We start from the raw sequence: 13,278 nt of genomic DNA, 5'->3' as shown, positions 1-13,278 counted from the left end.
AAAACGAAGGGGGGGGTCTATATACAATGTGTGCAAAAGGCATGAGGAGGTAGGCAAATAATTACAATGTTGCAGATTAACACTGGAGTGATAAAAGATCAGATGGTCATGTACAGGTAGAGATATTGGTGTGCAGAAGAGCAGAAAAGTAAATAAATAAAAACAGTATGGGGATGAGGTAGGTGAAAAGGGTGGGCTATTTACCAATAGACTATGTACAGCTGCAGCGATCGGTTAGCTGCTCAGATAGCTGATGTTTGAAGTTGGTGAGGGAGATAAAAGTCTCCAACTTCAGCGATTTTTGCAATTCGTTCCAGTCACAGGCAGCAGAGTACTGGAACGAAAGGCGGCCAAATGAGGTGTTGGCTTTTGGGATGATCAGTGAGATACACCTGCTGGAGCGCGTGCTACGGATGGGTGTTGCCATCGTGACCAGTGAGCTGAGATAAGGCGGAGCTTTACCTAGCATAGACTTGTAGATGACCTGGAGCCAGTGGGTCTGGCGACGAATATGTAGCGAGGGCCAGCCGACTAGAGCATACAAGTCGCAGTGGTGGGTAGTATAAGGTGCTTTAGTGACAAAACGGATGGCACTGTGATAGACTGCATCCAGTTTGCTGAGTAGAGTGTTGGAAGCCATTTTGTAGATGACATCGCCGAAGTCGAGGATCGGTAGGATAGTCAGTTTTACTAGGGTAAGCTTGGCGGCTTGAGTGAAGGAGGCTTTGTTGCGGAATAGAAAGCCGACTCTTGATTTGATTTTCGATTGGAGATGTTTGATATGAGTCTGGAAGGAGAGTTTGCAGTCTAGCCAGACACCTAGGTACTTATAGATGTCCACATATTCTAGGTCGGAACCATCCAGGGTGGTGATGCTAGTCGGGCATGCGGGTGCAGGCAGCGACCGGTTGAAAAGCATGCATTTGGTTTTACTAGCGTTTAAGAGCAGTTGGAGGCCACGGAAGGAGTGTTGTATGGCATTGAAGCTTGTTTGGAGGTTAGATAGCACAGTGTCCAAAGACGGGCCGAAAGTATATAGAATGGTGTCGTCTGCGTAGAGGTGGATCAGGGAATCGCCCGCAGCAAGAGCAACATCATTGATATACACAGAGAAAAGAGTCGGCCCGAGAATTGAACCCTGTGGCACCCCCATAGAGACTGCCAGAGGACCGGACAGCATGCCCTCCGATTTGACACACTGAACTCTGTCTGCGAAGTAATTGGTGAACCAGGCAAGGCAGTCATCCGAAAAACCGAGGCTACTGAGTCTGCCGATAAGAATATGGTGATTGACAGAGTCGAAAGCCTTGGCAAGGTCGATGAAGACGGCTGCACAGTACTGTCTTTTATCGATGGCGGTTATGATGTCGTTTAGTACCTTGAGTGTGGCTGAGGTGCACCCATGACCGGCTCGGAAACCAGATTGCACAGCGGAGAAGGTACGGTGGGATTCGAGATGGTCAGTGACCTGTTTGTTGACTTGGCTTTCGAAGACCTTAGATAGGCAGGGCAGGATGGATATAGGTCTGTAACAGTTTGGGTCCAGGGTGTCTCCCCCTTTGAAGAGGGGGATGACTGCGGCAGCTTTCCAATCCTTGGGGATCTCAGACGAGATGAAAGAGAGGTTGAACAGGCTGGTAATAGGGGTTGCGACAATGGTGGCAGATAGTTTCAGAAATAGAGGGTCCAGATTGTCAAGCCCAGCTGATTTGTACGGGTCCAGGTTTTGCAGCTCTTTCAGAACATCTGCTATCTGGATTTGGGTAAAGGAGAACCTGGAGAGGCTTGGGCGAGGAGCTGCGGGGGGGGCGGAGCTGTTGGCCGAGGTTGAAGTAGCCAGGCGGAAGGCATGGCCAGCCGTTGAGAAATGCTTATTGAAGTTTTCGATAATCATGGATTTATCAGTGGTGACCGTGTTACCTAGCCTCAGTGCAGTGGGCAGCTGGGAGGAGGTGCTCTTGTTCTCCATGGACTTCACAGTGTCCCAGAACTTTTTGGAGTTGGAGCTACAGGATGCAAACTTCTGCCTGAAGAAGCTGGCCTTAGCTTTCCTGACTGACTGCGTGTATTGGTTCCGGACTTCCCTGAACAGTTGCATATCACGGGGACTATTCGATGCTATTGCAGTCCTCCACAGGATGTGTTTGTGCTGGTCGAGGGCAGTCAGGTCTGGGGTGAACCAAGGGCTGTATCTGTTCTTAGTTCTGCATTTTTTTGAACGGAGCATGCTTATCTAAAATGGTGAGGAAGTTACTTTTAAAGAATGACCAGGCATCCTCAACTGACGGGATGAGGTCAATGTCCTTCCAGGATACCCGGGCCAGGTCGATTAGAAGTGGCCAAATAACTAACTAAAAATAAGCACATTTATCTGCTTTACAACCGGTGTAGAGCCTATCTGATATAGGCAGCGCATGAGTTTCAAGTTTGGGGAAGATCATTTTCACCATAAATTCACCTTTTATAATAAAGCATTAAATGCATAATCACATTTGCGGTTACTTTTGAGAACAGTATTTTCCCGCTAATTGCAATTCGGAACATTCCTGCTTATAGCCAGCCTAATGCAGTGTGCACATTACTGGGCTTATAATGTGAAGAAATATCCTAGTAGTTTATCAATATTTTGTGGTAAATGTTCTGATCTGTTGCATCAGCCTCATTGCTTTTTAAATGTTTTTTTGATGCTAGTTGTTGTATTCATTTGGGATCTATCACATCCCACAACCTTCTCAGAGTATGTTTGGAATATTTCTTTCTTGCACAGTAGGACAAATTGACCAATGGAATAGGTCAACTTTTGTACTATGGGGGATAGTAAAAGGACAGACCAGTGCTTTTGCTGTTCGTTAGGCCTACTCATCTTTTTGGCTGACGAAATGTAAATGCGTGCAGTTGCGTTCCCGATGTGTCTGTCTTCACTTGAAGCCTACTTCGAAGATGAGATGCCTGTGAGAAGGGCCCGATTACATGACGGGAATTAGCTAATAAGAATTGAGGTATCCGAGGGAGCCGTGTGAGTGAAAGGTGCTTCGGAGCAGAGCGATTGGCAGCCGGGAGGAAGGAATTATAATTATTTTATTCAGCTCAAGGGCACAACTGCCACAAGGCATGGACTATTTTAGGTGGCATTATGTCCAAACGTGGGAATGCATAAATAACTCAAAATTACACATATAGGAGGACCTGTTTCTTTGTTAACTGCTCAACACAGAATAGCTGCATGTGGGCACTCCCTCTGAAATCCTTTGGAGAAAATATCCTTTCTATTTTATTCAGCTATGTTCAATTGTAGTCTTCATATAAAAAATAATGCTACGGAATTCTAAGCAAATCTTGTCTGCTAAATGAACTAGTGTAGCCCACAGCCATATGGCAAAGCCAGATCAGGGCCTCCCATAAGGACAACTCAGAGTATGCTATTCTGTTCTTCTGAAATAGACAACATTTTCTTCATATCATGTTTCTTTAGACCTGCCTAAAATAAATAATGGATTAACTGTGATGGTGTAGGCTATATTACATGGATTTATTACACTTTTTTAAAAGTGTAGATGTTTCAAAGGTCTGCATCAAGAAGGATTATTTCTTAGTTTTGATGTCTTCACTATTATTCAACAATGAAGAAAATAGTTTTAAAAAATGTCAGAGAAACCCTTGAATCAGTAGGTGTCCAAACTTTTGAATGGTACTGTATGTATTCTGTATTTACAGAATTTATCTGCAGAGATTCTTGACTTTGCTCAGCAAATGGTTATATTAAGAAGCACTATGACGCTCATAGTATACTGTACCATGTATTGTATCATAGTATACAGTACCATATATTGTATCAGTATACAGTACCATATGTTTTATCATAGTATACAGTACCACATGTTGTATCATAGTATACAGTATGAGTTTGAGCATCTTCTTTCTTCTCTCCAGTTGTATACGGCGTATGTGGAGACCCAGGAGGCGCTGGAGCTGCAGCGTGTGGAGAACAAACGGGTGAATAAGTACCTGGATGACATAGTGCAGGAGGTGGAGGCCAAGGGTCCCGTCCTCAAACGCCAGCGGGACGAACATGAGCGCATGCAGAAGTCTGTGGCCAGCCTGTCGGCCAAGCTGGAACAGGCAGTTAAGGTGTTTTTTAAATGTATTTATCGTTTGTGAATTTGTTATCCAGTACCAATAAACCTGCTGAGGATATGTGAGGATAGTTAGAAACCAATGTACAGTCAACTCCTGATTAATGCAAGGTTTTGAACTGCACTAAACCAGATCATGCAGATTGTCCAGCGTAAGTGAAAAGAATGTGTTTGAATTGTAATTGGTGAACTGCACTGCACTGCAATGTATTTGAGTTGATATTGGTGAACTGCACTGCTGATGCCGTGCACTTATGAAAGTCCACTAAATACGTTCTGACACACTATAACTGGTTACTATGTGTTTCAGGAGGTGCAACGTCTGCAGAAGGTGACTGACGAGGCCAACAAGCACTCTTCTGTCCTGGAGAGAGACAACCGTAGGTCTGAGGTGCAACTGGCAGACATGGCACAGCAGGTGGGACATCCTATATTATCTCTTTTAGTGAAGCCTCACGGCTTTTCTTAACATCACCTCTAAAACCTCAGTGTTGTCATAGAATTATGTGTGGGAAAAAATCTATACAAATGTTGATTATAAAAAAGTGCCGGTTGTAGCTATGACTGTTTTTAATTCGGACATAATCAATAGCTTTTTCACCCCATACCATTACCCACCAGATCCGTGTCCTACTCATTGAGCTGGAGGAGGCACGTGGCAACCACGTAGCATTCGATGAGGAGGTGAGCTCTGCTGACATCAGCAGCACGTCGGAGGTCATCACACAGCACCTGGTGACGTTCCGTGGCGTGGAGGAGCTCCAGCAGCAGAACCAGCGCCTCCTGGTGGCCCTCCGAGAGCTCAGCGACGCACAGGAGAGAGAGGAGACTGAGACCACAGGCACCAAGTGCGATATACTTGTCCATGTTCTTTGCTGATCATTTGTGTTTTGCTGATTTGGAATAGTATAAGCATTATGGTGGTAGCTCCTGCTCCACCTTTCCTTTTGGTTTCCCTGTCAGCAACATTTTTCTGTTCTCTGTGGATAGATAAAGGTCATTGTATTCTCCCTCCAGGCGCAGTGAGCTGGAGCGGAGTCTGGAGAAGGCCCAGGCAGAGCTGGAGGCTCTGAGGGAGCAGCGCAGCCACCAGATGCAGCTGGCTGAGTCCATTGTCAGGCAGAGAGACATGTACCGTGTGCTGCTGGCTCAGGCCACTGGAGTCAGCTTCCCTCAGCAAGGTGGGGTTCACATACATTTCCTTCTTCAGGGCCTGATGAGGCTAGTGTAGCCAAACCTTTGTAAATGTGGGTGCAGGAATAAAGCATGGGAGCAACATATACCCTGTGTAGCCTTTTGGTTCTTTAGTCAGTTTTGGCCCAGCCCCGGTGGAGAACTTTTAGATTTGTATATTACCTACACACTGACCCTTTGACCTCTTGTCTCAGGTGCAGCACCCGAGGAATTCTCCCTGACCTCCACCCCCCACCGCTCCCCAGCTGCCACCCCCACCACAGCCGCGCCCACTGGAATCATTACAATGGCGACAGAGTCAACTGAGGCGGTGGAGGCCAAGGCAGCCCTCCGACAGGTGAGCCCACATAATTCTCACCCTTTTGCCCTCAGAACATCCTCAACTTGTCAGGGCATGGACTCTACAAAGTGTCAAAAGCGTTCCACAGGGATGTTGGCCCATGTTGACTCCAATGCTTCTACAGTTGTGTCAAGTTGGCTGGATGTCCTTTGGGTGGTGGACCATTCTTGATACACACGGTAACCTGTCAAGGGTGAAAGGTTACCGTGTGAATGACTCCTTGCTGTCCCCAGTCCACCTGGCCATGCTGCTGCTCCAGTTTCAACTTCCACCTGACTGTGCTGCTGCTCCAGTTTCAACTGTTCTGCCTTATTATTATTTGACCATGCTGGTCATTTATGAACATTTGAACATCTTGGCCATGTTCTGTTATAATCTCCACCCGGCACAGCCAGAAGAGGACTGGCCACCCCACATAGCCTGGTTCCTCTCTAGGTTTCTTCCTAGGTATTGGCCTTTCTAGGGAGTTTTTCCTAGCCACCGTGCTTCTACACCTGCATTGCTTGCTGTTTGGGGTTTTAGGCTGGGTTTCTGTACAGCACTTTGAGATATCAGCTGATGTACGAAGGGCTATATAAATAAATTTGATTTGATTTGATTTTGAAAAACCCAGCTGCTTTGCATTGCTTGACACAAACCGGTGCACCTGGCACCTACTACCATACCCCATTCAAACGCAATGACATAGAGTATTTCTCTCTCAACAGTTTTCCGTGTGGGGTGCGCAACTGAATAGTAGGAAGGTGCTCCAAATGTTTTGTACACTCGGTGTATATGCAACATTATCTGTCCTTCTGTCGCATCAAACCACCATTTTATGATAGATCACAAACAATATCCTTCAATCGGGTTGATAAAAAATTGTTGCTGTACTCTTATCTGAAGGAACGTCTTGTTTGCTGTGTGTGTAGTTGCAGGAGGTGTTCTCCTCCTATAAGAGGGAGAGGTCTGAGAGTGACAAGGCCCTGGCGGAACAGACTGAGAAGCTACATGAGCAGGTGTCTGACCAGAGATCACAGAATGCCAAGATATCCACCCAACTGGAGTTTACCTCCAAGAGGTAAGAGCACTGCACATCACTCTCAGGACACTACACAAGACAATATCACATGATGAGGTAGCTTGTATTTTTCTTTGAACTCAGGAGTATGACTTTACTTCACAATATTTTAGCAAAGTTTGCTTGATAACTAACGGAACCTGCTTGGCGACTTACTCCCCGCCCCCCCCCAGGTATGAGATGCTGCAGGATAATGTGGAGGGCTACAGGAAGGATATTGCCTCTTTGAAAGAGAAGGGACAGAAGATGGCTGCTGTAGCCCAGAAGAATGAGCAAACTGTTAACACCTTGACAGAGGACCTGAGAGTTGCACAGGAGAAACTCAACATGGCAGAGGTTTGTGTGTGTGTGGACCTCATGTTTGTGTGTCCCAAGCCTTTTGTTCATTGTGTTAGACAGACAATACTTAGTCTCTCTCTCTTTCGTAATGTGTGTTAGTGTTTTGCTCCGCCTTTCTATACATGCATTACATCTAGTTTCTAAGCCACAGTGAGCTGTGCTGACACTGTTCTCCCCCAGGGTCGTGCTGAGAGCCTCAGGAAGGAGAGGGATATGCTAAAGCTTGTGGAGTCCAGACTGACCCAGGAGAAAGAGACCATGCAGACCCAACAACGAGGACAGAACATGCTGCTCACCAATCTCAAGACCATACAGGTTTACACACACTCCATGTGCTTGCCTATACACAAACACCAATGTCAAGACAATGGAAACAATTCAAACTAACCACTCATAAAATGGTTGAGGCACTGTTCTCTCTCTCTCTGCATTCGTCTGTTTTAACGTTCCACTCCCTGTGTGCTCATCCAGGCCACATTGGAGCGCTCAGAGACGGACACCAGGCAGCGCCTGAGCACCCAGATAGAGAAGCAGGAAAGAGAGATCGGCCAGCTGCAGAAGAGACTGGGGCACGATGTGGAGCAACGCCACCTGCTGGGCAGAAACCAAGATGTAAGTCCCTGATACCTCTTCTCAGTGCCAACCACAACCCCCTCTACCTGGATTCTATCTTCCTCTTCTATCTTTCAGCTTTCTCTAATATCACACTTATTCATTTTTTTCCCCAGAGACTTGCTTCAAAAAGGCAGTACTCAAAGCATTTGTACATACATACCAGTGGAGGCTGGTGGGAGGAGCTATAGGAGGACCGTTGCATTTGTAATGACTGGAATGGAATAAATGGAACGGTATCAAATACATGGAAACCACGTTTGATACCGTTGCGTTTATTTCATTCCGGCAGAGCAATGAGCCCGTCCTCCTATAGCTCCTCCCACCAGCCTCCACTGATACGCACCATAGATTAAATTAACCCCTTCCTCACTTTTTTAAAATTTCCAGTTGCAGCTGATGGATGCCAAAAGGCAGCTAGAGACCCAGACAGGCCTGCTCCAGAAGACCAGGGATCAGCTGAGTGCTGCCCAGCTGGAGATGAGCTCTCTCAGGCTGCAGCAGGGCAGTGAAGAAGGTGGCCGTCCGTCCTTGGGCTCCCAAAGCTCCCCGTCCATTCCCATGGGCCTCAAAGGTAAGAGTACACACAATGTTACAGAATCAACCTCAGTGCCTTCTGAGACCTCAGAATGTTCATAAAAGTTTTTATATCCTGAGAATGTTGGAATGGCTTGAATGCGGATAGTATTCAGTTGGAGTTTTCCTCAAGACAGGCACGTACAGAATTGCTATTTTCAAATAGTCTCTGATTCATATTTTTCAAACCGCCAAGCTGGTCTACAATTAATTGATTTAGGCCAGTCTAACATTCTCTTAATTGTTTCCTTAAAGTTGTGGGATGTTGTTCTGCTTTTCCTTGTGTAGACATAGGTCAGGTCGGTGTCTATAGCCATGCTTTCATTAGGTCGTCTTATAGTATTTTATAGGAAATGTAGTAAAACAAGCTAAATAAAACCCTCAAACAGGCCTGGAGGGTGTGTGTTTCTGGTGCCTGCACCATTAGCAGTGTTATGGTAGTATCATTAGGGTTCACCACAGGGTTCTTTTTCTATGCTGCCCATGACAGCTGTGACTTCAGTCTGTGGCACTTACACCTCTCTCCCTCTCTCTTTCCTTACCTCTCTGCTCCTCATCCTTCTTCACCCCCCCCCCTTTCCTCTAACCTCCCCAGGACTCCATGGTTCAAAAGGGGACTCTGAGGATCTGCGTGGCCGCCTGAGGCAGGCCGAGACGCAGGCAGAGGAGCTGGCAGAGCAGTTGAGGACAGCCACCTCCAGCAAAGAGCAGTACAGAGCCATGGCCCAGAGCCTAGAGGAGTCCATGGATAAGGAGAAGCAGGTCAGGACTCCACCCTGGCCCCTAACCCCTTAGGAGTGTACCACCCCTTAGTAGCATGCCACCCTATCCCCTAACCCCTTAGTAGTGCAGTTCCATAAGCATTTTAGCCCCAAATCTCTCACTCGCTTCCTCTCCTCGTTCCTCTCTCTAGGTGATGGAGCAGGCTCGGTCCTCCATGGAGGAGCGTGTAAAGGAGGCTCAGGAGCAGCACCGTCATCTGGAGAGAAAGCTCCTGGAGGCAGAGAAGGAGAAGCAGGGCCTACAGGAGGAGAAGAGGAAAGCCCTGGCCTCCGTAGAGCAGCAGGTATGAAGCAGACATCTATGCCCTTATTGAAAATCTCCTCACTGTATGGCTTGAATGGGATAGCTGATACATTCAGTAGTATTTAACCACATCCAGTACGCACCATGGGTGCTGGGTTCACACAATGCCGGCGTCCTCATTGTTCCATGTTGAAGATATGAACAGATTCCTGTTTTCCTTAACCCTGTGTGTGTCAGGTGGTTGAGCTGAGGAGGAGTCTGAGCAGTGTGCAGGCGGACCACCAGGAGGCGCTACAGAGGGCGGTGGTGGCAGCAGCCCAGGAACAGCAGGCCATACTGGATAGCCAAGAGCAGGTGAGATGGAGGCTTGGGCTGTGGCTAATTGGCCCTTATCGAGTTGTAGTGATATGCCAACTTTTCACAAGGCATATCTGACCAAGCTATTTGCCACCTTGTTTCCCACTTTCCTGCTATAGAGCATTACCTAGCTTGATTGTCGCTAACCCAAGTAAATGTCAACTATGATAATGTAGCATACATTATCAACCATTCATTAAGTACTGTATTACAGCTAGGTCGTCAGATAAAGCTAGTCTGTAATGCTGGTCTCTCCTCTTCTTCCCCCCCTCCCAGGCCACGCTGGTGTCGGAGGCGCAGGATAAGTACGAGCGTGAGATGATGCTTCACGCTGCAGACGTGGAGGCCCTCCAGGCAGCGAAGGCCCAGGCTCTGCAGGCAGCCACGCTCAGACAGCAGCTGGAGGAGAGGGCTCAGAGAACCTCTGCTCAGCTGCTGGAGGCCAGAGTCTCCTGGGAGGAACAGGAGAGGATCCTCAAGGTAGGTAATAGCAGTCGATTGATTAGATAGCAGTCAAGGGAAACGCTTATATTATGAATAATAGATATGGTGTTTGTTGCAAATGGTTTGCCGTGTTGATGATGATGGTCAAATTGATCTTTACACTTCTGTGTTGATGTTGGAAGCTAGCTAGAGATTGTGAACTCCCACTAGTTTGCAGGGGTTGTGCTGCTTACGTAGCTGGTGTACACCACGAGGCTATAATGTACATCTCTCTCTCGTTGTCAGGAGGAGATGTCTAAGGTGGTGTCTCGCTCTGAGGAGCTGCAGAGGCAAAACAGCCTCCTCCATGAACAGATTCAGACCATGAGCAGCAAGATAGCCGCCACCCTGCAGCGTCAGGTCAACGAGAGCCCTCTGAACATCTCCGTCACTGAGCAGGGAAAGTCTCAGGACCAGGTCCTCGAGATACTCAGGTAATGGTCTCTCACCCCCTCCCTCGATCTGTCTCTTTGCAAAGCAAGAGCAAGTCTGCCATTTAAAGCCAATTTCATGCAATCACTACACTTCTGCAATACCTTTTCTCTCATCATATCTTCTGTCCCTTCCCTGTCGTGATGCAGGTTTGTGCGTCGGGAGAAGGAGATAGCGGAGTCACGGTTCGAGGTGGCCCAGGGAGAAAGTCTTCGTCACAGGCTGAGAGTGGAGCACCTGGAGAGAGAGCTGAGAGAACTGCAGGAGAGCTTTAGTGCTGAGCGGGAAAGGATGCAGGTGAGCTGGACAATATGGACAGCCAATGGTTTATGGGGGGGTTTCCTGGACCCAGATTAATCCTATTTCTAGACTAAAAATACATTTCAAAATCAGAGTGTGGTGGGGGGGGGGGGGGGGACGATTTTGACTAGACTTGGGGTAAATGATGCGTCTTGCTATAGGTCTGGCATTTACTAAATTACTGATTAGTCCAAGGGGAGCGCTGTAGTAATTCCAAACTTTGAACAAACATATCACCTGTCCCGTTTGAGCAACCGTCATGACATTGTGTACATATATGCATCTCCTCATGAGAAACCAGTTTCACATAAGGATCCATTCTATAACCTCCGCCCATTCAGAAAAGGTGAACATTTTGATAGGGTGTGAAGACAATCATTTTATAATTATTATATATTTTTTTTAACCTTTTATTTAACTAGGCAAGTTAAGAACAAATTCTTATTTACAATGACGGCCAAACCCGGTCGATGCTGGGCCAATTGAGCGCCGCCCTATGGGACTCCTAATCACGGCCGGATGTGATACAGCCTGGATTCGAACCAGGGACTGTAGTGACTCCTCTTGCACTGAGATGCAGTGCCTTAGACCGCTGCGCCATTCGGGAGTCCCGCTTCCGAATGGCGAGCTCAGGGCCAGGATCTCCTTCCAGAGAGACATCAGGGACTGTAACATAATCTGTTTCAGGAAATCATGGCTCTCTCTGGATATACTGTCCCCGTACATACAGCCAGCTGGTTTCTCAGTGCATCGCACAGACATGAATAAAGAACTCTCCGGGAAGAAAGGTGGTGATGTAGGTTTCATGATTAACCACTCATGGTGTGGTTGCGATAACGTATTTTGTTCACCCAACCCTAGAATACCTCACAATCAAATGCCGACTATATTTCCTCCCAAGAGAATTCTCTTCTGTTATAGTCACAGCCGTGTATATTCCCCCTCAAGCCGATACCATGACGGCCCTCAGGGAACTACACTGGACTTTATGCCAACTGGAAACCACATATCCTGAGGCTGCATTTATTGTAGCTGGGGATTTTAACAAATCAAATTTGATGAAAACGCTATCGAAGTTCTATCAACACATTGACTGTTGTACTCATGCTGCTAAAACACTCGACCACTGCTATTCTCTTTTCCGGGATGCCTACAAGGCCCTCGCTTCGGCAAATCAGATCACAACTCCTTTTGGTCCTCCCTCCCTTCCTATAGGCAGAAACTCAAACAGGATGTACCCGTGCTAAGGTCTATTCAACGCTGGTCTAACAAATCGGAATCCATGCTGCAAGATTGTTTTGATCACGCGGACTGGGATATGTTCCGGGTAGCCTCTGAGAATAACATTGATGTATACACGGGCACGTTGACTATACACGGACACGGTGAGTTCATCAGGAAGTGTATAGGGGATGCTGTTCACGCTGTGCTTACAACCTACCCAAACCAGAAACCGTGGATAGATAGCAGCAACGTGCTAAACTGAAAGCATGAACCACTGCATTTAACCATGGCAAGGTGACTGGGAATATGGTTGAATACAAACAGTGTAGTTATTCCCTCCGCAAGGCAATCAAACAGGCAAAACGTCAGAACAGCGACAAAGAGGAGTCGCAGTTCAAAACAGCTCAGACACAAGACGTATGTGGCAGGGTCTACAGACTATTATGGATTACAAAGGGAAAACCAGCCACGTCGCGGACACCGTCTTGCTCCCGGACAAGCTAAACACCTTCGCCCACTTTGAGTATAACAGTGCCATCGACGCGGCCCGCTCCCAAATACTGTGGGCTCTGGTTCTCCGTGGCCAACATGAGTAAGACATTTAAGCGTGTTAAACCTCGCAAGGCTGCTGGCCCAGACGGCATCCCTAGCCACATCCTCAGAGCATGCACAGATCAGCTGGCTGGAGTGTTTATGGACATATTCCATCTCTCCCTATCCTAGTCTGTTGTCCCCACATGCTTCAAGATGTCCACCATTGTTCCTGTACCTAAGAAAGCAAAGGTAACTGAACTAAATGACTATCGTCCCGTAGCACTCACTTCAGTCATCATGAAGTGCTTTGAGAGGCTAGTTAAGAATCATATCACATCTACCTTACCTGTTACCCTAGAGCCACTTCAATTTGCTTACTGCCCCAATAGATCTACAGACAATGCAATCGCCATTGCACTGCACACAGCCCTATCTCATCTGGACAAGAGGAATACCTATGTAAGGATACTGTTCATTGGCTATAGCTTCTTAGCCTTCAACACCATAGTACCCTCCAAGCTCATCATCAAGCTCAGGGCCCTGGGCCTGAACTCCACCCTGTGCAACTGGGTCCTGGACTTCCTGACGGGCCGCCCCCAGGTGGTGAAGGTAGGAAACAACACCTCTGCCCTGACGGAGTGGTGCCAGGAAAATAACCTCTCCCTCAA

At 47.3% G+C, this 13,278-nt stretch overlaps 1 protein-coding gene across 6 annotated transcripts in view; it reads left to right on the top strand.

The window, feature by feature from the left end:
* LOC109898041 (nucleoprotein TPR) overlaps window positions 1–13,278 on the top strand; it is a 41,030-nt gene that overhangs the window by 12,701 nt on the left and 15,051 nt on the right. For all 6 annotated transcript variants that reach the window (XM_031833533.1, XM_020492797.2, XM_020492800.2 and 3 more), the window contains exons 11-26: window positions 3,931–4,128; window positions 4,444–4,551; window positions 4,755–4,981; window positions 5,151–5,314; window positions 5,522–5,664; window positions 6,579–6,727; window positions 6,901–7,063; window positions 7,247–7,381; window positions 7,538–7,678; window positions 8,069–8,252; window positions 8,850–9,016; window positions 9,168–9,320; window positions 9,518–9,634; window positions 9,914–10,117; window positions 10,367–10,554; window positions 10,702–10,849. In XM_031833533.1, the coding sequence (XP_031689393.1) occupies window positions 3,931–4,128; window positions 4,444–4,551; window positions 4,755–4,981; window positions 5,151–5,314; window positions 5,522–5,664; window positions 6,579–6,727; window positions 6,901–7,063; window positions 7,247–7,381; window positions 7,538–7,678; window positions 8,069–8,252; window positions 8,850–9,016; window positions 9,168–9,320; window positions 9,518–9,634; window positions 9,914–10,117; window positions 10,367–10,554; window positions 10,702–10,849 (2,589 nt within the window). The remainder of the gene's footprint in view (window positions 1–3,930; window positions 4,129–4,443; window positions 4,552–4,754; window positions 4,982–5,150; window positions 5,315–5,521; window positions 5,665–6,578; window positions 6,728–6,900; window positions 7,064–7,246; window positions 7,382–7,537; window positions 7,679–8,068; window positions 8,253–8,849; window positions 9,017–9,167; window positions 9,321–9,517; window positions 9,635–9,913; window positions 10,118–10,366; window positions 10,555–10,701; window positions 10,850–13,278) is intronic.

Source organism: Oncorhynchus kisutch, linkage group LG10 (genome assembly GCF_002021735.2).
Source record: "Oncorhynchus kisutch isolate 150728-3 linkage group LG10, Okis_V2, whole genome shotgun sequence".
In the NCBI taxonomy this organism is placed as follows: domain Eukaryota; kingdom Metazoa; phylum Chordata; class Actinopteri; order Salmoniformes; family Salmonidae; genus Oncorhynchus; species Oncorhynchus kisutch.
The sequence above is the reverse complement of the archived record's forward strand: the minus strand, read 5'-3'. Positions and strand labels throughout refer to the sequence as shown.